This window comes from Gallus gallus, chromosome 21 (assembly GCF_016699485.2).
Source record: "Gallus gallus isolate bGalGal1 chromosome 21, bGalGal1.mat.broiler.GRCg7b, whole genome shotgun sequence".
Lineage (NCBI taxonomy): Eukaryota > Metazoa > Chordata > Aves > Galliformes > Phasianidae > Gallus > Gallus gallus.
The window spans coordinates 3,901,396-3,928,153 of record NC_052552.1 but is presented as its reverse complement, the minus strand read 5'-3'; the positions used below and the strand labels follow the sequence as shown (position 1 = coordinate 3,928,153).

General features: G+C 56.3%; 1 protein-coding gene across 1 annotated transcript in view; it reads left to right on the top strand.

Moving 5' to 3' along the window:
- The window catches only part of LOC124417345, a 71,379-nt gene extending 46,648 nt beyond the window's left edge, over window positions 1-24,731 (top strand). The window contains exon 4 of the mRNA XM_046903260.1: window positions 24,642-24,731. Coding sequence (XP_046759216.1) covers window positions 24,642-24,646 — 5 coding nt within the window. The 3' untranslated portion in view covers window positions 24,647-24,731. The remainder of the gene's footprint in view (window positions 1-24,641) is intronic.
- The last annotated feature ends 2,027 nt before the right edge of the window (window positions 24,732-26,758 follow it).

The window sequence follows — 26,758 nt, the reverse complement described above, 5'->3', positions numbered from 1 at the left end:
TTGGGTCTGGGAAGGCACAGAGCCAGGGAGGAATTGGAAGTGGGAGAGAATGAGGGTTTTTCTGAAGACCCCAAAGTGCCGTGCACCTCCAGCTGGGCTGCTGCAGCCATGGGTCTCAGGGCTGGGCTGGAAGGCAGACCTGCAGCAGAAAGCTGAGGACAGCACACGGCCCATGGAGGTTTGTCACTGAGCTCTGCGAGGGCGGCGTGGAGGGAAGGGCTGTGTGTGGATGGCCTCACTGCTTGCTGTTAGCTGCCTCGCATTGTGAGCGGCAACGCCACGCGCTCGCTGCGGGTCACCAGGAGTTTAATGGAGCAGCCCCATGGCTCCTTGGGGCCGTAGATGGTGTGAGTGCTGCAGGCTCCAGCATGGTCCCCACACCGCAGGGGCACAGCGTTGCACACGTCTCAGGCAAGGAGCTGCTCCGAGACACCCGGCTGCGCCCCCGCTGCCCTGACTGACCACTGCCCGGTGCTGCTGGGGGCACCCGCCAGAGCCCCCTCTCTGCCCACACTCCCGCAGCCCAGAAGGGATTTCCTCCCCTTGGCAACCCTCACTTCATGCAGTGAGGGAAGCAGAGGCTTCTCCTTCCAGCATCGCCCTGCACAGAGGTGGTGCATCCCCAGCGGTGCCCATACCGACCCTCGGCCAGCTGCGGTGCAGGACGTGAGCCGGCGGCTCCCTGCGTGCGGGCGCTGCTGCGTCCCCTCTGTGGTGCGGAGCTGCGAGGCAGCACAGAGCTGCTCTGACACTTCTCCATTCCCCCCCTGCTCCGTCTTCTCCTGGTGTTTCCAGGAGACTCTCTCGTCGGCTCAGAAAGCTGCGTAGGCCCATGGCGGCTCAACCTTTCCCTCTCCCCGAGCCCCGGTCTAATCAACCCCTATAATTTATGCAGAAAATATGATTTATATTTAATTTCACCACACTTGCATTGTTAATTTGAGATGTAATTAACCCGTCGCTATGACAACTAATTTCGTGATGCCGTAAATTACCGCCGTCTTTTCATCAAAATTCAGTTACTTTGGCTCCTGTGTGCAATGTACTGATGCAATTAGGTTGCTAAGGGCAACCCAAAAGTGTTCAGTTTCTTTTGTGTATCTGCAGTGGGGTAGAAGCTGTGGTGCGCTATCCCAAAGTCCTGTTTGCTTTGGTAGGGAGTGGGGCAGACGCGTCCGTGGAGGAATGCGCGAGGGAGGCGGCGCGGAAGACGTCCTGCGCCGGGGCTTCCCCATACGGCTCAGGGCCGGAGTTGTGCTGGAAGAGCTCCGAGTGTTGCTCACCCCGCTCGGCTCCGGCTCTGCCTTCCTCCTCCTCTCTGCCAGGCTCTCCTCGGTGCCGTTTTGGGGTGAGCGGGGCGGTGCGGGACGGCTCCATCCCAACGCCCTGCGCTCCGCCGCGCTCCTTCCCAAAGAGTTTGTGTGTCCCTCTGAATTGGTGTGCACGCAGAGAGAACTTGTTTATATAGATCTTCCCCCCCCTTCTTTATTTAAAACAAAAACCCTCTGTGTTGCTTTTGTCACGTTAATTCCCATTTTGCCAACACCAGGGGCCCAGGCAGACGAGTTACCAAGGAACACAAAATTTTAATTAGTGTATTTTAATCATTCAGGCTTTCCGAGCTAATCCACATACCCTAGAGAATTCCCGAGATGCAGCACTGCTCTGCTTTACCATTTATTGTTGAGTCTATTATAATTACTGTTAGCAGGTGGGGACTGGGAGATGTTTATTATGAGTTTTTCATCTTTAGTATAATTACCGAAAAAAAACAAAATAAAAAGATGTCGGTGCATTTTGTTTTCCTAAAGGTTGGTTGGTTGGTTTGGTTTGTTTTTTGTTGGGTTTTTTTGGTATTTTTCCCACTCCTTGCAGGCAGGTGCTCGCCAATTAGTGCCTTTTTCTCTTTATTTTGTTGATCACTGACTCACCTTTGCTTTCTCGGGGTGGAAGCTCCGCTCCTGGATGCACCGAGTTCACGTAATTTAAGGCAAGAGGCAAAGCCGGGGCAGAGCCAGACACGCTCGGATCCCACTGTGGGTGGTGCGCCGAGGAGGGACGGCTCCTCCGGGGCGATTTGTTTGTGCTCCGCCGCCTCGCTGCTGTTTCTCAAGTGGTTGGGTTGGTTGGTCAATGGGGAGCATCCATTGGGAGGTGACCGGGCGCTGGCGGCTCCTCGCTTTGGCTCAGGGAATCGCAGAACCATTTGAGTTGGGAGGGAACTGTAAAGGCCCGCTGGTCCCACTGCCCTGCAGTGCACAGGGACACCCACAGCCCCATCAGTGCTCAGAGCCCCTCCAGCCTGACTTTGGTGTCTGCAGGGATGGGGCACCACCGCCTCTCTGGGCAGCCTGTGCCGGCGCCTCACCACGCTGTTAGTCCAGAACCATTTCCCCGTGTCCTGTCACAGCAGACCCTGCTAAAGGCTCTGTCCCCTTCCTTCTCACAGCCCCCTAGGTACGGACAGGCTGCTCTCAGCTCCCCCCACAGCCTTCCCTTCTCCAGTTGCGCAGCCCCAGCTCTCAGCCTGCCCTCACAGAGGCGTTCCATCCCTGGGAGCGTTTCTGTGGCTCTCCTCTGGGTGCACTTCAGCAGCTCCGTGTCTCTCCTGTACAGAGGACTCCGCATCTGTACGCAGTGCTCCCGGTGAGGTCTCACCAGCACAGAGCAGAGGGGCAGTGGATCCCCATGCTGTGTTTGGGGGCTTCCTTGAGGAGGAGTGGTGCCGGTGGGACAGCACTGCTTGGGCTGTCCTCACCCCTCAGCAGGATCCTGGGGTTGAGCCCTGCTCCACCCAACACCCTATGGGCCGAGGCCAAACATTTTCCTCTCCTCCATGGCAATTTTCAAGTTTTCCTGGAAAATTCCACATCTCCGCACGAGGCCAGGGCCCTGGCTGGGGTGAGACCGAGCAGGATTAATTAATAAACCTCGGCAGCCTACACAGGAACTCTATAACATAATTATAGCTTCTGTAAGAATCAGCCCTGGCGTTGGAGCAGCGGGAGCACGGCGCAGGGCTGGGGAGAGCCCCCATCACCCCATCGCTTCCAGTTGGAAGGGGGCCCGGGGTGGTGTCCCCATTGCTTCCATGTGGGAAGGTTTCCAGGCCAGTGCCTGGAGCTGGTGCCATTGGAGCACAGCAGGGGCAGACTGGTGCCCCAGGAGGCTCCCATGGCCGGGCAGTGGGTGGCTTTTCTGCTGCTGCCTCCAAACTTTCCCAGCGCGGCTGCGGCTCTACAAAGGGGCCCTGACCCCGAGCGCGGGGCCTTCCTCACGGAGGGGTCTCGCCAGCTCCTCTTTATTGAGTCTTCAAGCGCTGGCAGGACACTCCATTAAAAAGCCATTCGCCTTTGTGTCCCTGGGCCCCCAGCCGACTCCCGCTCATGTGACACTGGCCACAGTTGTAAAACAGCAACGCAAATAGTTGGGTTTGTTCACATTGGGGTCGGCATAGCAACTGGCCCCAGTCAATCACCGGGCCCAGGGTGCGCAGGGCCCTGGCTGCGTTGGGTGCCGCCGGGGCGGTGTTCTCCAGGCCCAGGAGCTCGGACCCTCCTGGCAGAGCGCCACGGGGAGAATCCCTGCACACCCGGCACGGTGCCAGGGGGCATCCAGCCCCGGCCTGGCGCTGAGCCGAGGGGCGTCTGCGTCCCTCTGCCCATGGCGCTGCGCCCAGTGGATCAGAACGTGGCACGTGGCGCTGGGCCAGCCCTGCTCAGCCTCATGGCACCCAGCGGGTGTAGCGCCCGGTGCCCCCGGGGTGCTGGGGCTGAGGCAGGGAGCAGAAGGAGCGTCCCCGTGCCTCCTCCCAGCCCTGTGCCTGCCGCGTCTGTGGGACGGCCCTCTGTCCCGCGGCAGTGCCCGCTCTGGGCAGGCCTCGGGCTTCACGTTTCTGCTTGAGGTTGTGCCTCGGGTAACTCCTGGAGGGGAGGAATGCTAAAAATCTGCTCTTGTAGTAAGTTGGCACTGTGTCCAGCCACCGTCTGCTTGGTGCCAGAGCTTAGCAAAGCGCTGGCGAAGGCTGCTCAGCCCCCCCTTAGTCTCGGTTGGATTGGCAGCCGCAGTGTCAGCGCAGCACCGTGCACAGCTGGAGGGGGGTTTCCAGGCGGTGCGAGGGAGCGGGACAGGGGTTGTGCAGGCAGCTGTGCTGCCCCGGGCACTGCCCATCCCGTGGCACACGGCCTGGCACAGCAGGAGCAGTGCTGTCTCCTCTTTGCATCTCTGTCACTCTCAGTTCTCGCATTCATTTGTTCTTAATTATTTGTTAATTTCCTTCCCTTCTTCCTCAATTTGTTCTCTCCGTTGTTAGCTCTCTCGTTCGCTCTTTCTTCCTTTTCCTTCTGTTGTTTGCTGCTCGCTTTCCTTCCTTCGCCCCTCTCCCGGTTGGTTGTTCTCTCTCTCTCAGCCTTCCAGCTGTCCCTCCGGTGCCCATAGAGGACGGGTGGCCGTGGGGTGGTGGTGGCAGCCCGGTGCTGGGATGGGCACAGTGGCAGCACGGCGGTGCCATGCGCTTTCCCATGCAGTAAATTACCTCCGCCTCCAGCCCACCTCCGCCCCCTCCCCAGTCCCACCAAAGTGCTGTAACATAGTAGCAGCGTGAACTCCCATTCAAAGGTTAATATCAAAATCTGGAATGGATTACCTAAAAATTACTTACAACACCATTAAAATTCTGAACTCTTTTTGTTGTGGCTGTAAATTAATTTAAAATGTCAGTTTTTTTGAGAAATCCAATAAGAAATTGAGCCAACGGAGCAATCTGTAAACTGTCTGGCACAGAGGAAAGTGTGTCTTTTCCATCGACAAGAAAAAATATGGGGCTTAACTGGAACCATATGGCAGCACACTTGAGAGAAATCTGCTGGCGAGGAGGGGGGGCCGGCGGCAGCGCTGTGGCTGCGGGGGGAGCGTGCGGCCCTGGGCAGGTGCGTTGGGGTGGCCCTGGGTTGGAGACGATGCGCCGAGGACCTGGGAGCAGCAGTGACCTGCACAGCTCCTGCTGCCACCCGCTGCCCCCCCCTCCCCCCCCCCCCCAGCACGGGGGTGGCTGCTCTGCACCCCCAGGTCTGCTGGGGGTCACTCAGCCCCTCCCCGTTGGCTCGCGGCCCCGCAGCGTTCCTCGCGCTGGTGAGAACCCCTGCTTCCCCTCCGCGTCTCCTGCCTGCCGACATGTGTTACCCATTAGGCCTTAATTTCAGAAGATTTACAACACATTAAGTAATTTGTAGGTTATTTCAACTTTAATCTGCTGAAGTCGAGAAAATCAAAATTAAATTCAAAACACACGGTTCTTCAAAGTGCTGGGACTGGGGACGGCGGGGAGCTGTTTACCAGCCCCCACTCTGATCCTCTCCATGCCCCTCCTGCATCGCTGCACTTCTGCCCCTCTGCGGGTGGTGGGACGCGGCAGCACGTGGGGCTCTGCCCCCCTGCTCTGTGGGGCTGGGCTCAGGGCGGTGCCTCTGTAGGTCCTCAGGCTGAGGGGTCCCCTGGGCATCCATGGCGTGAGGTGGGGGCACTGGGCCTGGCTGCTCTGTGTTGTGATGCTGCTCTCTGTGTGCCTCACCTCCTTCCCTTTGCATCGTGGGTATGCTGAAAGGCATTCAGATGTCACCCTAAAGGCACTACAACAGGAGTGGGGACCCGAGGACAACTGCTGGCAGAGCCTCTTGCCAGAGTGTTTGTGCTGCTCCATCCCTCCTGGGAGAGCTCCTCTTGCCGGAAAGCAACGACTGCCATCCCCTTCTCCTACCACCTGCATGTAGGATTGCAGGCGTTCCTGTAGGATTGCAAGAGCTCATGTAGGATTGCAGGAGTGCTGGGCATGTTGTGGTTGGAGGGATCTCCATGGGCTTTGTCCAGCCCTGACATCAGTGTGCTGAGCATATCCCTGCTCATCATCGGTGGCTTTCGGAACTGCTCTGCCACTCACTCGGCAGTCAGGAAAGCCAGAACGGATCAAACTCTCAGGGAAGGCTAATGAACGAGCTGAATCACAGAACTGGGAGCCTTTCCTGACAAACGGAGGCTGTTACGGCGTTATCTTGGGGCTCAGGAGATCTGAGATTTGTCTCGGCAGCTCTCTCCTGTGCCAAGTTTTTGTTGATCTGAAGCAAATTGCTCGCCCTGTTTGTGCCCCATGTGTGCAGCTGAGATAACGTGCCTGGAGCGGGGTTGGGGCCGGTGCTGGGGTGACTGCTGGGGACGGTCTCCAGGGTGGGTTCCTCGGGTGCTCTCTGTGCTTTGGTACCCCATGTGTGCAGGGAAAACCGTGGCTTTTTTCTTCTCTCTGGACTTTGATGAATGGAAAGTGTATGTGTCACAGCTCTGCTATTTAGCACTGATCTCTCCACCCACATCCCAGACGGTTTCCGGGTTCCCAGCCCACCAAATCCCTCAGGCATCTCCTCGGGGCCCTTTCCTCTTCCAGAGTAGAGCCGCCTTAGCCCAGAGCTGGGTGACGGGGTGCAGCAGACATCCCATCTGGGAGCAATCCAGGGCTGCTGGAAGGACGAGCGTGCTGACTGCTCGGTTTTATGCGTCCCTGCCTTGCAAGGGTGCTCAGCCCAGCGCCGACTCCTTTGCCTGGGCTGTCTGCACGCCAGATCCCCTGGAAGTTGACTTTATCAGGAAATGTGTCATTGAATTGCACGGAGGGATACGAGCATTTTTGAGGGCGATGTCCCCAGTTCTGCTCCATCAAGGAATCTGGAGGTGCAGGAAGTCTTGGAGCACGTTGCGCTTCATCTGCATCTGTAGGTTTTCCTGCTTCAGGCCTGAATACCTGGCACTGTCCATCTCCTATTCTTGCCTGCGCTGGGAAATTTTTATCAGTACCATCATAGATTTGTATTTTCTCTGAGATTCCTTCGCACGCCCCGCGCAGCTGCTCTGACCTGTAGGAGGGGTAGGTGTGGAGGCAGGCGTTGAGCACAGCTCTGTGCTCTGTACAGCCACCACTTGGAACTCTCGGTCCCTTTTGGCCTGGCTTGGTTTTAAACCAGATGTCAAAGCATTGTGGTTAAAAGCAGAAATTGTTTTTCTGCTCTCTGCAGAGTTCATCTCCTGGGTCTTCTCTTTGCAGTGAAGAAGAAAAGGATTTGTATAGAGCGGTTGTTTGCTAACCTTTATGAAAAGTCTTGTGTAGAAAAGGTAAAAATTAATTTTGATATGTATTAGCTGGTCAGGCCAAACCCAGGAGAGCACCTCAGGTCTGCAGTAATAAGCTAAAATGTGTTAGAGCTCCAACCTGCCCTATCAGCATGGAGTATGTCTCTGTTGGAATGGATGGCAGCACTCCTCTTGGCTTCATTAAGACCCAGATTTCTCTTCAGAGCTTTAATGGTGTTGGGGTTCTGCTTTCAGTAGTGCGCAGAGTTCATGGAGGTTTGCAGGATTGCCCATCCCTGGAGGTGCTCAAGACCAGGTTGGATGGGGCCGTGGGCAACTTGATGTGGTGGGTGGCAACATAGCTGCAGCGAAGGGTTGGAACGAGGTGATCTTTGAGGTCCCTTCCAACCCAAACCATTCTGCAGTTCTACAGCTGTATGAAATTCAAGGCTGTTGAGGTGGAGGAAGGCGTGAGGAAGACGAGCGCTCTTTGACAGTCATGGTGCCATCCAGTTCACATTCCCTTGATCCTCCTGTGAGGATCAGTGGAAGTTCCGACCTCATACAAGGCGAGCAAACTTTATGGCTTTCTTCAAGCAAAGGGGAAATCAAGTCAGGAAAACAGGAAAAGTTAAATGAATAATTTACAGGTGTTCGGGAGCCTTTGGCAGGGCAGGGAGTGGTGCTGCAGCTCCGACTCCTAGATCAAACGTTCCCAGACTTCTTTCAATGGATGGGAGTCAGCTGAATAGAGACTTGGCCTGATTGGTGCCCTTTCTGCTCATAATCACAGAATCTCCCCGTGGCAATTCCAGCAATTCCTTACGTGGGAGGTAATGGCAGGAAAATACTCACAGTCAGATTTGTATGTGCTTTGTGTTTGCCTAAACCTGATCTCCCTGAAGTCCCAGCAGCGTGGCTCGCCGCTTCGTGCCGGCGGAACGGACCCCGCGCCGGTGTTTGGTGCATCGCTGTCACTGTGATGGCTGTGAGTGCAGGCGGTGCTGTATGGTTGGTCAGCTCCCCATTGGGTTCCCTGGGATGGGTGTCAAACACCTACTGGAACCTTGGTGCTTTGTGGTGCTTTGTGGTGGGTGGAGAGAAGGTGCTGTGGCAAGCAGCGCTTAGCGCATAGAATTGTGGCATTATTAGGGTTGGAGAAGACTTCTGAGCTCATCCGGTCCAACTGTCGTCTGCCCATGACTTTTGTGCCCACTCATAGTGTTATAGAATCATTGAATCATTAAGGTTGAACAAGATATCTCAGACCATCCAGTCCAACCGTCATCGCATCCTCGCCATGCCCTGTGAGCCATGTCCTTCAGTGCCACATCTCCACGTTCCTTAAACATCTCCAGGGATGGTGACCCCGCCACGTCCCTGGGCAGCCTGTATGGCAAGGTCTGCTGAATGTGTCAGGGCACCTGGGAAAGTTTGGGTGTGCTCTTCCCCAGGTTGGCGGCATTCGGTTCAGTGTCTGCATCAAACCCACTTCCCTGTCGAGCTGCTGACTTACGGGGAATTCTTGGAATTGAGAATGTGGCCCAGAAGTGCTGAGCTGGGCGCACCTCTCCCAGACTCACGCTGCTTCCTAACCCCGCTGCAAGCCCTAAATGCAGTCCCACAAGTTGTGGCAGTGCAGAGGGACCGGAGCAGCCCGGTGCCCGTGGCTCCTGGGGCTGAGGAGCTGCAGGGCCGTGCCATGCAGCTGGGCAGGTAGCAGTGCCCTGTTTCTCCTTGGTTTCTGCTCGGCTCCGAGTCCTGGTTCACAGCTCCCTGCAAGCCAGGGATGGAGGAGATCCTATGAAAATGATGATATGTGACAATCAGTCACAGCAATTAGTGTTTTGGTTAACAGGCCTTTTTTGTTTTCTCTCACCCAGACAGAATGTCACAAATAAATCCTCGCCTGCATTTGCATATTAATTGGATCGGAGACGTCAAGCATCTTTCATTAAAGAAAATGATCTGCATATTTGGAGACATAAAATAGTTATTTTGATGGGTTTTTTTCATAAGATCAGGGGGTGGGGGAGGAAGGTGATGGGAGCAGTGGAAATTGAGGTAGAGCGAAGGCAGAGAAAGCAGTGCTGTGGTTAACCCCTTACGGCCCGGAGCTGGATGGCACCGATATAAATAAATAAGTGATGGGCAGGGAGCGGCGCGCTGAGTGCAGCATCACCCCCGCACTGCTTTGTTCTCAGGGCCGTGGTGGTGGTGGGCAGCCACAGTCGTGCTTCCGCAGCGCCCTTCCTCTCCAGCTCTCCAGCTGTCACTCAGAGGCCAGATTTGGAGCAGGGGAAAAGCCTTCCCCGGTGCCCTCAGCAGAGATGGGCAGTGATGTAGCTGCGGGATGAAGGGCTCACTCCTCAACTTCTGCGTTTCTACCCCTACCCCAGACCTGGAGTCATTTTTCCCTTTGTTTTGGCAGCAGCGCTGCCCAGCAGCCCAGGGCAGGATGGAGGGAACCTGACTCTCTACTTCTGAAACCATCTGGGGAATTTCTGTAGGCAGCATGCAGTGGCTTGAGATGGATTTTGGCCAGGACACTGAGGTTAACGCTGCAATGGGATCCAAGGGTACGTTGGCACGAATGTAAATGATCACGTTATGGCAGATGAACAAGTTCCCGCTTGTTAGCTGTGCTGCGGTACGGGACCGCAAGCAGCTCCGTGCCTGCTGCGAATTCCAGGTAAAACGTGTTATCCTGAAACCACCGTGAGCACGGCCTGAGCGTGGGTTTTCCATCTCACGTCACAGCGGGGTGGGTGAGCGCCCTCGGCGTGGCACCGCCGCCCCCAGGCCACCTCCTGCCCTCACCCTCTGCTCCAGACCGAGCACCTCCGAGCCCAGGTACTGCAGCGTCCCCGAGGATGAGCTGCTCCACAGCTGTGGCTTCAGCTTTGTGACTTCTCCATCCCTTGGCTCGGGGCAGTTCCCTGCATGGCAACACGGCTCCGCTCGGAGCTGCGCGGGCGAAGCAGAGGCTCAGGTTAAACAGGTCCTGGTGAGCTGTGTGCAGGCCTGAGGACATCAGCTGGGGAGGTGGGAGTTGGTGCCTCGTCACAGGGCTCTGCCGGGAGGTGGGGAAGCCAGGACAACCCCCAGTTTTAGGGCTGCTCTGGGGACCTGGCTTCTGTCCTTGTCTATACCGCAGCCAACCCGGCCATGCCATCAGGAGGTGCTTTCCTTTCAATGGGTGGGTTTTGGCCCAGCCCACTGCTTGCCCGCAGGGTGCAGGCCCCTTGGAGCAGCCTGGAAGGGGCACAGGGTGCTGGGTCCAGGCACCAGAGGCTTTGGCACACAGTAGATCTGCCCAAGGCTGCCTCAGCCCCTGCCCTGCCCCGGGCTGCAATAAGAGAGCTGCATTAGGCAGGGCTCCTCTCTTCACCGCACACATCGAGGCACGTTGCTGTTTTTTTTTTATTATCAGAATCCTGATCCTAGGAAGCCATCAGTATCCAGGGAACTTTATCACACACACTCGAAATAACCCAGAAAGCTGCCAGCTCCATATTAGGGAATGAATCCCTGTCGGAAAGTAAAGTGAATGCAGAATTTATTGACAGGCGGTGGTGACCACGGGCAGTTTGTGACCCAACCCCCTCCCTTTCCTCCCCCCTCTCTGTGAACACCCCCCGACCCCCCTGTCCTGCAGCCTTCATCACCTGCGTGTCCCTTCCCAGCCCTGGCGTGTGCAGGACATGCAGGAACCTTTGGGGGGAGCGAAACCAAACTGCACGTGGGGGGCTCTGCACAGTAAGGGAAGTGCAAATGCTCAATGGGAACAAAAAGAGCCACAGAAGCACAACACGACTGTCAGCCTAAAAATTCTTCACCTGAGCTCAGCTGGAGGCAAAATATCACCCCCTGTCCTACACAGCACTCAGTGCTTGATGCAGGGGGTGTGCAGCTCCCAGCTCCTCAGCCCGTCACAGTAACCTGCAGTGACTGCATTTCCCCTTTTGTAGATCTCTCCCATCTCTGCAGCCTCCCAGCACCTTTCACATTGGGTAGTGGTTCCTGGAGAGGTTCACGCCGTTTCTGCTTGGGTGCAGAGCTCGACGTGGGGCAGGTGTAAGGGTGCTTGGCTGTGACTTCAGGCTAAAGGGTTTTGTTTGTGAATTTTTGCTTTTACATACGAGAGATGCATGGTGCCTGTGGGATGGCACAGTGCATTGCTGCAGGTGTGAAGTGCTGCCTTGCATTTCACAGCAGCAGCGTGCAGGCTGTGTGCACGCATGCGGATGGTTCCCTGGTTCCCAGGTGAGGCACAGAGCTTCTGGGGCCATTCCTGCCCCAGGGATTAGCAGCTCCAGGCCGTGGAGCTCCGGAGCTATGCCAGCACCGGGGGATTGGTGGCTCCAGGGCTGGAGCCCATGGGCAGAGCGGGTCAGGAGAGGTGCGGGGAGCGGGGGGTTCCGTGGTTAGTAGCGTGGCCAGGAGCTGCAGATTGTCTCCCCTCAGCGCCTGCTGTCCTTTAGCAGTCGGCCGGCACCATCAATCACACCCAGACACCATCAGGAAATGATTCCCAATCAATTATAATTGCTCTTCACCTACTTCCTGTGTAAATCACCGATGTTTTACTGCAGATGCCAATGGAACAGGGGAGCGCACGGCTCTTCCCTCAACTTTCTGCGTGTGTCAGGCCCACCCACCGAGTTCGGGGATGGCCCTGCCGGCCGGGGAAGCAGCAGGTGATGGGGATGTAAAGCGTCAGAAGGTTTTATTGCTCCTCAAAGCAGGGAGCAGGGAGGAGGAGGTGGCGGTGGCTGTGTATGTTCCTGCACTCAGCAGTGGCTGGGGCACAGCTCCTGTGCCAGGCATTGAGTCCGGTCCTGAAGCAGTGGGATTCAGTGTCCCTCTCCTGTAGGCTGGGGTTGGTCAGAGCGGTGCTGTCACTTCGTTACTCCTTCTGTCCCTCATCCCTCTTTCCTCGTTCCTCCTTCGCCTCCCCTTTGTTTGCTGGGATACAGCCCAGGCACCGCTCATGCAGCAGAGCCCAAACACTATTGGTTATGGTACCAAATCCTTCTGAGCCCTCCTGCTGAAATCACAGCGCTGCCTACACAGGGTGGGACATCTTTTGGGATAGAGAAGGTTGAAACTGGAATACCCACATAGAGCAGGGCAGAAAGCCAGGGGAGGGCAGAGAGCAGCAGGGGGCTGCGGATAGAGGGGGGCCGTTGGGGGCTGCGTTGGGCACGGGTGGGTGCTGGGGACGTGGTGTATGGTGCTGGGGAAGCCTGGCCAAGCAAGAGCCCGTCAGGGCGGGTGCAGGCGGGCGGCAGCAGCGACTTCCAGGCAGCTGATTATTTTATGGAGTCCTCAGAAGTCCAAAGTTATGTGTGTTTGTTAAGCGCCGTAACACCGAGTTTATTTAATGTGGTTTTAACTGCCGCACGCTTTTATAAATCAAAATAATTAAAAATAATAAATTTGAAGGTTAAACAACAGCCTGCACCGTGGCAAAGAGGAGAGAGCATGACTGCGGGCTGTGTTTGCGGGGAGGGAGCGGGGGCTGCCGGAGCTGCTCAGCGCGTGGAGCTGGGCGGGTTTCGGTGCAGCAGGGGAAGGCAGTGCCAAAGTCCAGCTGCAGCATGGCACCATCCTTCACAGCCAGGCAGGGCCAGCACGAGGAAAAGCCCGCCTGAGAGGCGCTCAGCTGTGTCTTCCGACAGCCCGAGGTCTTTGGTTCTATTCCCCTTGTTCTGCTCTAACAGCACCTGCAGACGCTTGGCTTCGCCGTAGGGTTTTCTGGCTATCGATACCCTTATTGATGCAGGGCATTTCTGTGGATGCCCCGTCTCAGCCTGTGCTGTCCTGGGGTCCAGAATGGGACCTGCCCGAACTCCTCAGAGGTGGCACTGTGCTGAGGGCAGCCCCCCCTGCACGGAAAGGTTCCCTGAGGCGCCTGGAGGGGGGAAATAGAAGGTGCTGGAGTGTGCGTGTCTCTTTAAATGCTCTTTGTGTCAGCGTGATAAGGAATTTGATGGCTTTATCAGAAATACCAAAGCTTTATTTAGCAGGGTGAGGCGAGCGCCACTCGGCTCCACACAATCTGCTGATAAATTGGAGGGAAAAAAAAAAAAAAGGGGGAATGGGGGGAGGAATGTCTGAACTTTCCCTGGCTGCACGTGGGATGGCCCGGCTCGTGGAGCTGTGAGGTTGAGTGGCAGTGTCCTCGCTCTGCTAAGGGACTGCAGCACTCTTGCTCCCATTCACCTCTGCGTCCCCACTGTTCACCTCAGCTCTCTCAGGTTCTGCTCTTTCTCCCCACTTTGTTGCACGTCATCGTCCTCCAGCTCTTTCACTGCTGGGTACTCGGGTGTTCTCAGCCAGCAGTTAGCACATGATATGTTCTTCCACATGCAAAGGCACTCATGTTCCGTCTCCAGCCCTCCAGCTCTGGATCCCAGCAAGAGGGCTGGGTTTGGGGTCCCATCTCCTCTACCTGAGCTCACATCCCACAAGCAGGAGGACAGACAGGTTGGGCACCACTGCAGTCCGTGCCGTGGGGATGTCCAAGTCAGCAAGTCCAAGTCAGAAAACTCTTCCCTTGGGTACGCCGGCAGTGGCTTTCTGAGGGCAGTGCTGAGCAGGGAGCTGGGCTGGATTGCATCATGTGATGCTTGTGCTGCTTTGCTTCCAACTTGGGCTCAACCTTTCTTTGGAGGTCACTCAGCAGCACTGGGTCTCCGGCCCCAGGTCTGCCCTCAGCCCCATGGCAGTGCCCTGCCTCGGTGAGCCAGGGCTGCCCTGCGCTTCCACTGCACTCTGGGACCTGAGCAGAGAGGAGCGAGAGCCAGGCTCAGGGTTCCTCCTGGTCTGTGTTTATCATTAACACATGCCATCAATTATATATTGTTACCATGTTTTGTTGTTAATCGCGTGCCTGCAAGCAGGCCACACGCATTGGAACAATTCTGGTCTCTTCCTGCTCTCGTGCCTCCACACCTTTTCTTTCCATCCTTCTGTTCATTCTTACTCCTCCTCTTTCCTTTCTCCCTTTCTTTTGATTCCTCCTCTCCTCTGCTTGCATGCACGCGCGCACACCAGCACACACACACAGCCCGTGCACAGTTGGATCATCTGCTCTTGGCTCTCGCCCACATCCCCTTTTGATGTGGTTTCTGCAGGGTTTGGACCAAGTCCCCTATTTCTCTCTCTGTCATCAGGAAGCCTGCTGCAGCCTCTGCTTCCAGCCGGATCTAGTTAGCTCTCTCTTAGGAAACTTTGCCACCTACCAGAGCGGGGCTGCTCTCTAAGCATGGCTGGAGAGCAGAGAGGCCTCGAGCTGCTCCAAGTTCCATCCTGGTGCTCGTGATTTACACTGACATCCACGAGCTGAGGCTTGGTCCCAGCCCAGGGCATCTTTAGGCTTGCTCAAAGCCCTGTCCACTGCATTTCTGCCCCTCGAGCTGCTGTGTGTGAGCAGGCTGCTCACTCAAGCACCAAGGCATTCGGTCCTGCAGGCAACTCACTCTCCTTTGGAAGACAGCACAGAGATGCCGTGTCTGTGCCTGCTTGAGGGTGGGCAGACAAATTTAGCAGAGGCTTAACAGCAATTAGGTCTCAATGACCCCTCTTCTCCGGAAGGTTTTGAAGATCCCAGGTCACTCTGGGAAGAGGCATTCCCGAGTGCTCCCTGGCTGATCTCTGCACGGCGCTGGAGTGGCTGCGGTGCAGCTGGCTGCGCTCCGAAGTGCGTTGGAGTCCCCTGGGGGCTGCTGGTAATAGCTGTGCTTTCAGCACAGAGCAACGGATGGGACAGCAGGACGGAGGCAGGGACACTGCTTGGCACCCTCCTTGTCACCTGCTGCTCCGGCTGCTGCTGTGGCTTGACTCAAATCCTGTTAAGTCGGCAGCAAAACTTTCACCAGTCTCAGTGCAGAGCAAACATTTTCATTGAGGTCACTTCCAGGGCCAGGGATGGGCTTTGGAAAGAAACACCCAGGAGCCAGATTGCTGTGATAAAATGGGGAGGGAAGTGAGAGTAGATTGCTTTGGGCATGGGTAATGGGGCATGGAGACCTTGCTGACTCAGCCAGTCCTGCAAACTCTGTCCTGGTCACTCAAGCTGCTGCGCTTGTCCTGTCTGAAACAAGCCCATCATCTCCAGCTGCCCCCCCAGCAGGCTTGTGTCCCCTGCCACAAAGCATCTTCCAGCACGGTGCTGAGCAGCCTTGGCTGGCCTGTGCCAGCCAGGAGCGGGACTGGAGGGCCTGGGACCCCCGGATCCCATGGAACAGTGAGCTGGTTGGGGTTTGCCCCGTGGCTGCCTGGTACCACTCTGCACACACAACCCCTGGGCGGACTTTATGTTCCCAGACTCAATCTTGTCCTTTCTGAAAGGAAAATTGGAGCAGAACAGGGAAAATGGCCTCGGGCTCCCCAAGCGCGGGGCTGGGGTGCTGGCACGGCACAGCTCCTCCCCGAAGCTGGCTAATAGAAATCAGTCCTGATTAGGATTAGTCCAGCCAGCACTGAGCCGGCAGGCTGATAATCTAATAAAAATTCCCAGGATTGGTTTACTCTGGGGAGGATTTGCGCTGGACGCGGGAGGAGCAGGATTAGCCCAGCTGTGCGGGGAGGGGAGGGCAGCCGGGTGGGCAGGAGGCTGCGAGAGGGTGGGGAGCCCGACAGGCAGCGGGAGTAAGTGGAAGTGACAGGGTCAGAGCAGGCCTTTGTCCTACAGCCTGATTAGAGAGTCTGCCCCCAGTTCCTTACACTTTGGGATGTTGTCGGACAAACCGGAGCTTAAATCTGTCAGAGCGCAGCAGAGATTGGAGTTGACATCCCGGGAAAATATTCCTTGCTGTGCAGAAATCCAGGCCTGGCTGGGAAAATGTAAAACGCCCATCCCAGCCCCCTCCGAGCTGGAGGAGGAAATGGGAGCACTGGTCCTGGCAGCCGCCTTCTGCCTTCTGAGGCTGGGCAGCAGGGACACATCCTCATGTGGGTACCTGCAGCGTGAGCTCTGTGTCCTGTGCCAGCTTCATCCCCTGGTGGAGAGGAGCTCTGGGAACTCAGCTTGCTCTCTGGCTGAAATCCCCAGCCTCTGCTTGACCCCGTGGCAAAGGCACACCATCTTCTATACTCCTCCTTCAGCTCTCCCTGTTGCTCCCTTCTCCTCCCTTTTGATTCGTCTGGAGTGCTTCCTCTATTGCTTGCCTGGTTCAGCAAAAAATGGCACCCTGTTTCAATGCATCTTATTCCTTTGGGGGCATCGTGGTTGGGTGAGAATCTAAATGCCCACGGACACAGTCAGGAGTTGGGCAGGATGCCGACCCCTCCCGGAGCCTCTACTCCACAGAGAGATGCCCTCATAGTGTGGAGGTTACAGACTGAGTTGGGGTTCTTTGCCTTTCACAGTTGCAACTGATATGGAAGGGTTGGAGCCTTTCCCAGCTGAGGGCATCTGTCCGTGGGCCAGCATCCTACGAGCTGTAGCATCTGGAGGTCGGTTGGGAAATGCCCTCCGACCATCAATGCTCGCCCCCAAAAGAAAGAAAGAGAAAGCCTCCAAGATGAAGCTGAGATAACTAAATAAGGAAAGCACTGTCCTCTCCAGGCTCGGGTAGCTGCATATATGATTGTCAACTTGATGAAATCCCCCCGGATGTAATGAGCTGATTTTCTGCTGTTAATATTGCATCTGCTGATGAAGGATTCGTTAGGATAATGGAACGAAGCTAAAATATAAATGACTCGCTGTCAAGAAGCAGCTTTTGCTTGTGTTCTCCTGACAGTTCCTCGGCCATGGCGAGGGAGTTGTGTGTGCTCTGCACGTGTTGGCAAGGTGTGGGCGGTTCTTTGGTGCAGGGGCACACGTGTTCCCTGTGAGCCCATTGCCCGCAGAGCCTGAGGCCGTGGCACGTGCCCGAGCTGTGAGGCACTGCAGGGCTGTCCAGGGGTGAGCACAGCACTCAGTCCTGCTCTTCCCCTGGCTGCCCTGCTCCTTTCTGCATGGTGCTGCTTTCCAGAGCGGCTGTACGTTCATTCCAAATGAGGAATCCCCATGAAAGTGAAACTGGCCTGCGCTCGTCAAGCTTTCAGAAGTGCGGAGCGTTGTTTCCAGTGACAAATGCAAAAGAGGTTTTGATAAAAGCAGTTTTCTTCTTGCTGAGTAGTGGTAACCTTACACCTGTGCATGGAATCTTCGGGTCCCCCCATCTATCTGCCTTGGGATCCTGTGCAAAGAATGCCAGCTCCGTCATCTCAGGGCTTGCATGTCGCCCGGCCTCTGCCCAGCCTGGCGCAGGGCTGTGTGTGCCCAGTCCTGGTATGGGTGTGCAGGGAGGAGAACCTGGGGAAATATTAACAAATAGCTTTGGCATCTTAGACTTCCTGTGCGTTCCATAATGGCATTAAACAAAACGTAGCATCGCCAGCCTTGCATTTCACCCCGGACCTGAGGACATTTGGTGTTTTCCCTCAAAGTCTCTGCTACTGGACACGGGGGACCAAATGAGAATCTCAGCTTTCATTATTTGTTTGGGTTGGTTTTTTTTTTTTTCTTTTTAATCACATTTCTGCATTTCTAGCTCTTCTGATTGCCAAGGAGGGGAAAAAAAAAAAAAAAAAGAATGAAAACATGAACCGTAATGGCTCAAAAATGAAATTAGAAAAGGCCCTGCTTTCCATTATTATTTTTCAAATCACATTTTTCGGGCACTCATGCCAGAGATCGGCGTGGTGGTTCTGGTGACGCTCAGCGCTGTGTGGCTGTGCCGGAGGTGTGAGGCTGCCGAGCTGCCCCAATGCTGCTGTGCTCATGGGGGTCCGGGCTGCCCACAGCCCCCCGGCAGAACCTTGGTGGTTCCCTACAAAAGGCTGTGAATACGAGTGATGGGGGAGGGGGGAGCGTGTGAGTTCACGCTAGAAATGTAGTGAAATACGTTTGAAGGATAAGAGCTTTCTGACAAAACGAAGAGTAGGTGCGGGTGTTTTTAGAGGGATACGTGCATGGCTTTGTCAGCCCTTCTTTGCTCTGCCCCGTGACAAGTGCTGCGTGGAGAAACAGTCCCAACTCAGAATGACTTTCTGTAGGTCCTCAGCAGGAGGGACACGGCGTTTCTGAGGGGTGTGGGCAAGTTGTGCAGACGTAGAGAACCAAACGGAGTCGAAGAGCTGCCGTCACTACTGGGGATGTGGTGCGGAGCCCCTTCATGTCCAGGGCTTCACAGGGCACAAGCTCTGGAGCCTCACATTGCAGAGCGGGGAGGTGGTGAATGCTGCAGTTGCTCCCCTGGCCCTTGGCAGTGTCCTGCTCAGTGCCTGTGGATGCAGGGAGCCCAGCACCAGGCCAGTGCCGCTGCGGCCTGCGCCTCTCGGGCTGTGCTGCCAGCATCAGGGAAACTTGTGAGGAATTTGGCTGCAAATTCAAGCGCTGCTCGGCCAGGACAGCACGTCAGGGCTGCAGAGAGAGCTGGCTTCCACCTGCCACGTCTGTCCTGGGACACACCACAGCCCCCCTCGTTCTCCTCTCCATTTTTTGTCGTTTTTGCCCGTCCGGGTCCCCCCGGGCCCCTCCAGCCCCTGCTCCTCTTCCCACGGGCCGCTCTCCTGGGCTGGCCCTTGGAGCCTATCTGTGTGTTTCTGTTTGTCAGGCTGATTTTTTTTTTTTTTTCCTGGGGTCCCCTGCTTCATCATTATCTTAATCACCGTTGTGTTAAGTTTCATGCTTCCTTTGACCTTTATTTTCGGCCTGGTTATGCTGTTTATCCGCCTCTGACACTTGTCCCCCGGTGCTATTGCCAGGGAAACCCAGCGCAGAGGCTTTTCCCTTTTCCCCCACCCCCTTGTCCCTTTTCTGTTTCATTTTTTTCTTCCCTCCTTTCTCTTTTTTATTTTTCCCCTTTCTATTTTTTTTTTTTTTTTTTTTTTGTCTTTTAACATGGTTTTCCTAAAAAGTTTTTTAATCAATCAAATTTGAGGCAGAAAATAGGCTTGGTCACGCCTGGTCCTTGGGTCGTGTGACACTCACTCAGGGTCCTGACAGCTCCTCAAAAGGGGCCGGGGGGCCGGCAGCGCGTTTCCCCAGGAAAGGCCCCGTTTCCATGGCGCTGCCCCCACCTCCCCGCCAGCCCTGCCCGGCCTGGAGCCCCCGCGCCCGCAGCCTTGGGAAGCTCGCGCGTGCTGGGCCGTGCTGACAGCTGCCGGGGTTCCCCGCCACCGCAGCTCGTGGGGAGCCAGCAGGAAGGCGGCTGTGCGCCGTGCCCCGCCAAACCCGCATAATCAGGGGCTTTTCAGCACGGCCCCCTCCCCATCCCCAGCTGAGGCTGTCGCTCCGCGAGGGTCCGACGCGGCCCAGGCCTGCAGTGCTCCCCGGCCTTGCGCCCGTCTGCTCCTCTGGGCCACCTTTCCCCCATGCCCTCTCCAGTTCTCCATTTGTGCCTGGTCTTTTTTTCCATTCTCTCTCTCTCTCTCTCTCTCTCTCTCTCTCTCTCTCCTTTTTTTTTATAATTAATGATTAGTTTTAATTGGTTTGCTTAGGCAGCCTGACAGCAAATTAGCGGGAGCCAGCCCAAGGCTGCGTGTGCCAGTTTGAGGACGGCTGGCAGATGCTGGGCAGGAGGTGAGGTGGGCTCCTCAGGACATCCGTGGGCCATTGATGTGACCCTCAGGGCTGCCATCTCCTGTCCCATTGTGCCACGTCTGCCTCCGACCGCCACTGAGCAGGAAGGTTGCCTCCAGATGGGGTTGGTTGCCTGCAGGATGGCCGCCATGCCATTCCACCACCTCAACACCCATCCTCCTCCTTTTTGCATCGTCTGCCTTGAGCTGAGCTGGGCTTTGCTCTGCAGATGTGGGCATAGGGTCCCTCGGTGCCCAAGGAGCCTCAGCAGCCATGAAACAGGCGACCCCACCTGGTGCTAAAGCCAGGTAATGGGCTGGGGTGGAGAGTAAAGGGAGGGCTTTGCTCTTTTCTTCCTTGGCCGTGATTTCCCTCTGCTTTGCTTTTCTTTTCTTCGCCTTTTTTATAGCTCCCATTTTTCTTTTTTATGAGAGAGAAACGGCAGGGTTCTCCCAGAGCTGGGAAGAGCACTCGGTCCCAGGCTGCTCCCAGACAGATGGAGGGGAAGAGGAGGGGGGCAGCGGGCCCGTAATCCTGGGGGAGAGTTGTGGTTAAAGAGGATTGGGATGGAGTCTAGGGCAGTTCAGCGTCTTGGTGGAGGAGGAAGGGACAGACGCTCACTATCCTCATTTTCAGCACAAAACTTTGCATTGGTTACTGCGTAGCCCTCACAGTCATTGGATGGAGTTGGTCTGAATTATACTGCTGGGGCTGCCTTGTCACAATGGCAGCCGAGATGGGAAAGCAAGGAAAACACGAGTTTCCCTCTCTGTCAGTCCATGCGTTTTCCCCCAAGCAGCCAAGGTGTTAATGGGTGTGTTAGCCCTATCTGGACACTGGTCTGAACCTCCAGCGTAGTATTAATATCTACATATACCTTTTAATGGTATCCAGAGCACGTGTAGGACTGAAATCAGAGGGATCTGATGTCTTCCTGGGAATTGTGTCATGCAGGAACAGCCCCTTCTGTCAGCCACAGAGGTCCCTGCTGCATTCCAGATTCATTGAGAGATGGAAGGCAGTGCAAACACGTCTGCTTGCACAGCTCCGTGTGTTGCTCAGCTGTGGATGTGCTGGCAAGTGCCATGCTGTGATAGCCTGCTGCAGGCTGGCTCCTGCCCCAAGCACCTGTATGCGTAAGGCTCACCCAGGTGGGTGTGCTGATGGTGCCTGTAGGGACACCGATGTCCCTGAGGCTCAGGGAGCTAGTCTTAGTTCTCATGCTGGCCAGACGTGGCTCTGCTCACCCACTCTTGTGTCACTCCCCAGCCACAGTGTGACCCTCAGCTCCCACACATGGCCCTGCCAAAGGTTTGGCACTCAGCAGAGCTTTGGGTCCCTCCAGAGCAAGGCTGGGGACAAGTGTGCTGCTGCAGGAAGAGAGGCGAAGGAGCAGGGTGGAGAAACACCTGCTAGGAGAGGCACTGGGACCTCCCATCTCATGTCACTTTTGTGTGATCTCAGCTTATTCCCACTGCTGCTGTCCCTGCAGGAGCAGAGGATGCATTTTCAACTCCTACAAAGCCTCCGTGTCCTGAGTGCTCAAGAGATTTTCTTTTCCTGCCCACCTTGCCTCATATGGGGCAGCGTTAAGGCACTTTTTGCTGCCCCTTGGGTGGCACTGGCTGCATTGCTGTGAGCCAAGGGGCTCACAGAGGCGTTAGCCACATGCAGGATGTGTGCCAGCAGGACTGGGGCAGGCCCAGCTGAACCTGGTGATGACCCAGACCCCATACCATCCATATGTCACCCACATGTTGGCCAGCATTCAGCCTCTCCCTTTGCAGTCGGGTGTACTCATTGCAGCCGTGTAGTCTGTGCCGATGGCACGGTGGCTGGGTGTCAGCCAGGGAGGGAAACCGAGGCAGGGAGCCTTAGCTCCAGGAGGCACAGGGGTGGGATCATCCCACCGGAGCCCTCAGTGGCGCATCCACTGTGACAAGCCCAGCTGGGGGAAGCAGAACGCAGAGCTGCCTCCTGCCCTGCCGCACTGAGCGCTCGCCTTGGCTGCTGCCTTCCCCTCCTCTTCCTCACCGGCGTGCCTGCAGCCCTGCGCCGGCCGGCTCCTTTAAGGCAGGCGCGGGGGAATCATGCAGTGCCAGCCTTCGCTGCGAGTGCCTCTCCCGCTTCCCCCTCGGAAAGTTTCCTGCCCAATTGTTATGTGCGATCCGATCTGAAAGTTGCTCTCTAAGCTTCTTGTCACATTTTGACTTAATGAAGTGCAACTGGAGTGGGAATTGGGGTTCATCACGCCAGTCTCACTGCGCTCCCTTGTTGTCAGAAAACAGGGGCGGTTGGGGACCGTAATGCAACGCTGCAAGTCGTTATCATTCCGGTCAGTCTGTTTAACACAAAATTAAACAAAGAACTAATTAGTGCCTCATGAATTAATAAATGCGCAGTTGCCGGGTAGGAAGGGGAGGAAGGAAAAAAGGTTGTTGAAGGAAAGATACTGAAAAAGTCGAATTAGGATGTTGTGTCAAGGGGAAAAAAAAATCTGAGTCCACTTCGGCGAAGTTTGGCTGGGTTGGGAGGAGCTCCTCCTGCATCCGGCTCAGCAGCCCTGCATGGGTGGGTGTGAGGCACCTGGGTTCCTGCTGGGTGCTTTTGAGGAGCCGGAGCTGGGATCCAGATAGAACTATTTACCCGCAGAGCTCGGTGTGGGAGCTGGGAGGTGTGGGCTGCTTTCCTGGGCAGGGGGATGGCGAGTGGATCTCTCTTGGTCTGAAATCTCCGGGCTTTGGGCCATTGCAGAGGGGATGTGGGAATGGCTGGGGACTGTCCCAAGAAGGTTCGCATCTCTCCAGGCTGGGAAGGAGTCAGCCCTCGGCTCAGGGCAGGGGAGGGAGCGGGAGCACAGCTGCAGCACATGGAGGCCGGGGCAGGGCCAGGTGGCACCTGCGGCTTCAGAGATGGCAGCACGCTGCTGGTTTTTCTGGAGAATTTAAGATTGTCCCAGGAGCAGCGTGTAATCTCAGATTAGCCGCGTCCCACAGTGCTCCCCCTCCCCTGCTCCTCGCCATGGCTGCGAGGTGATGAGAGCTCCTGGGGGGCCGGTGCTTTGCACCCAAAGTGGTGCCCACCCTGCCAGCCCAGTGGGTGCCATGCCGTGCTGTGCCGTGCCGTGCTGCGAGCGAGAGGGCTCTGCTCTGGCGCATTGTCAGGCTGGGAAGCAGGCAGAGCTGGGGGAGGGAAGAGTCCATCCTTAAGAGGACATGTCAAGTACAATTAGCGTTATCTGTCTAAATATGTACTGGGAACACAGAATACAAGAGGAGGCCTGGCTGGCTTTAATGGAGACATATGCAAGGTCATATTGCCTCATACAATCCCCCAATCTGATTTGGGGATTACACATTCTAAGTAAATTGGCGTTATTCCTCTTGCATCATTGATAAGCTGCGACCGAAAGAAGGGGAGTAAAAAAAAAAAAAAAAACAATTAAAAACTCCATCTGAAGAATTGACCGTGCACGGGGTGAGGGTGTAAAGCCAGGAAGGCAAGGAGAGTTGTACAGAGAGCTCGGAAGGGGGGGGGGAACAAAGGGAGAGAGAAAAAAGGAGCACGACAGAATGGGAAGAGCAAGCAAGAAAGAACAAAAGGAAGAAAAAGGTGGGAGAGGGGACGAGAGAGCCCAAAGGCAGAGGGACCCCAGGCTGGGGAGCTGGTACTGCTGTCCTCAGCTGGGTCAGCCCTGAGGTGTGAGTGGGGAAAGAAGGAGCTGGGCTGGTTGAGCATCTTCCGTGCCCCAAGGGATCCCCAGCTCCATGTCCATCATGGGCATATCTGTCTGGGATATCTCACCAGCTCCTTCCAGCTCTGGGTCCCAGCCAACATCCCCCCCCACCTGTCTTTAGCGCAGCATCCTGGCACTGGTGCAGCACGAATGGCAGCAGTAGCACAGAGCACCAGGGCCCCCCGGGGCGGGGGCAAGCAGCAGTCGCAGCACGCTCTTCCTAGAGCTCCATCCTTATCACTTGTGCCCTCCATGGGGCAAAGGGGGGATGCACCAGGGCCGAGCGTGTCGCACGGTGCTGCATCCTGGGGAGGGACATGCTGCCAGCTGGTGCTCCCAGTGCAGCCGCAGGCTCCCCGTGCCTGACCTCAGGCCGGTTTTAATTTCACTGCCACATCGCAGGCAGTTGTGACAGCAGCTTTGGCAACCCTGCGCTACAGAGGCTGCAGGGTGGGCCGGACGCCGCTGCCGCTGAGCTGAAGCCACCCTCTGCTCTGTGCCACCTTCCAGCCCTGGGAGAGGGAAGTCCCCAGCTGCTGCTGTGCCACCATCCTTCCCCAGGCGAGCTCTCCTCCCACCCTGCTGTGCAGGATAACCCCCCCCGGAAGTCTCACGGCACGGCTTTTATGCTCTGTCACATTTTTGGAACATATGGTTTTAAATAATTCAATTTACTTTTCATGTGTTTCGCTGTGACTTCTTTTCCCCTGTCCCTTTTCTCTTTCTTCCTTGCTCTCAGCCTTATCCAGGAAGGAAGAAGCACAGATGGGGGCCGGGGGCTCACTGCTGCAGGACCCCACCCCACACTCCTTCACCCTGTGCCCCATAGGGCTGCTGGACCTCTGGGGGTCAGCGGGGGAAGTGAGAGAGGACTGCAAAGGGAATATTTGTCACGGAGCAGAGAGCACCGTGTGTGTGGGCACCATGGGGACACGGGCAGTCTGTGGGCACAAGGTCTGCCCTGGTGCCTGGCTGCAGGACCCACGGCAGCAGGAGCTGCTCTTCGTGCTGAATGCAGGCACGCCGGGTGTCTGATGGCACGCATGGCACTGCATGGTGCAGCCGGGAGCAGGAGAGCACTTTGTGACATCTGAGTGCCCCACGCAGGTCCTGCTCATAGCTGGGTGCTGTGAGGTTTCATCAGCGTGCCGTGGTGCTTGGCCAGGCATGCTTCGTGTATTAACTGCGTCCTTTTTCTTCCCTCTCCAGGATGAAGTGAATTTAGAGCTAAAAACCAGGCAAGAAACCAGACCTTGAAATCTCCGAAAGGTAGGAGAGACTTCAGACTGCAATGGGTATGTCACTACGCCCTCCTGGGTTCTCTTTTCCTCTGCTTGTCTCACCATCATGGCCTGCTCTTTGTGGCTGTGTCTGCACTAGAACTTCTGGGGCTGGACCATCATTAGTTGTAAAGACAGATGCGAAGAGAAGAAGGTCTAATGCAGACACGGCCCATGTGTCTCCTAATCCCGTCTTTGTCTTTGTACAGCAGTTGTTCTGGGCACCTGATTTTGTCACTTTGGGTTTTCTTCAATATCTTCTCTGCTGCCTCAGTCTTTACAGATAAAAGTGTGTAAGGGCTTTGGTGGGGAGCGCGCCGCTTTATGTTCAGCCCTGTGGGCTGGTGGGAGATGGATAAGGGCCGTTCAGTGAATCGGATGCAATCTGTCCACCGTGAGGTTTTGCTGAGCTCAGTTCACATAGTTTCAGACGGCCGTGTGTGCCCTCCCCTCTCATCTGGCACGTTTGTATCCGCTCAGACTGCAGCACCGTGCTGGTAGGGTGGAAGCACTCCGTGTCTCCAGCTAAAGGTTGGCTGTTCTGGGTTTTCTCTTACGAACACCCTCTCTGAACAAAAAGCAGTGCGGTTACCAGAGCTGGGTCGTCGCTCAGTGTATGCTTGGTAAAGTCAGGGGACACGAAAGGGGATCACCTCTCCGAACTGCTCACCTCCAGGTGCTGAGCAAAGAGGTCCCTGTGCCACTGCAGAGCATTGCCTAGCACCAACACAGCCCGGGGTGGTGCTGGGGCAGACGTGGCCATGCTCCCCGTGCCATCCGCTCCCAGCGCATCCCTGCGGCACGGGGACCCCAGGCGGGGAGCTGGCGTCTGAGCGGGACCAGAGGGGTGGCTGGGGGGCCGGGGGGGCCCCGAAGCAGGCTGGGCAGTGTCAGAGGTGACCGGTGGAAGGCTAGTGTTATGTAAATACCGCCGCCGTAAGACAGCGGGCCTGAATGGCCCTGTGTGTCCATCCATCATTGCTGGGGAACAGAAGCCTCCCTGGGAGCCGGGGGGGCCGGCAGCGCGGGGCGCGCAGACACAGGCAGCATGTGCCCTACTCATAAACTGTTTGTTTTCTTTTTGTCTCTCTCGTTTCGGGACACCCCACTGGGAGCAACTCTCAGTTTTGTCCTCACAATCTCTCCCCCAGCCTTCCCCCGCCCCGCCAGCCTTTCCTTTTCCTCCCTCCTTACTCCTGTCCTTAAAAAAAAAATAAAAGGGGGGGGGGGGGGGGGGGGGGGGGGGGGGGGGGTGAGAAAAAAAAAAAAGCCCCCTGTTCACATTGCGGCTTCTTTCTGTGACTTCAAAGGCTCCCCATCATTGTTTGGGATCGGCAGGCAGTGGCCCTGAAAACGTGATCACAGCCGGGCACAGTGTAGGTCAGCAGCGAGCGCCATGCTCTGAGCGCTGAAAGGAGCGGGCGGATTCTTCCCTTTTCATGCTTCACAACCCTGGTGACAGCGCCTGGCCTCGCCCGCGCGCTCCTCGCCGCATGGCTCTTCTTGCTCTTTTCTCTTCCAGCCTCCTCCTTTCTGCCCCAGGTCCCTCGTCTCTCCGTTCGCGCTCATTCTGCTCTCCTCTGTGCCCAGCATCGCACACTTTCTGCACTTTCTCTTTTTCTCCTTCCATTCCATTTCTTCCTCGCTCCCGCTTTCCGGCACTGGCACTGTTTCCTTCTCCCTTCTCCCCCTCTCTTCTTGCTGTTGCTCTTTTCTTGTAGTTCAGTGTTTTCTTTCCACCTTTTCCCTCTCCTGCAGACCAGCCCAACTGCCGCACGCCCCCCATCCCTGCTCAGCAGCTGCCTTCCCCCAACGTCTGCCTGTGTTTCTGTCTTCCCTGTGACATCTCACTCGCTGTGCCCTATATTGCAGAGGTTCTGCGGTCTCCGGATCAGCCCCCAGCCCTGCACAAGGTGCAGGTGGCACTGCACCCCTATTTGTGCAGGCAGGCACCGATTCAGGGGGATTGCAGGGAGATGTTTGGCTCCTGTCGGTCTCCAGGTGGAGCATCACACTGGCACCGGTGCTGGGGGGCGGAGGGAGGCA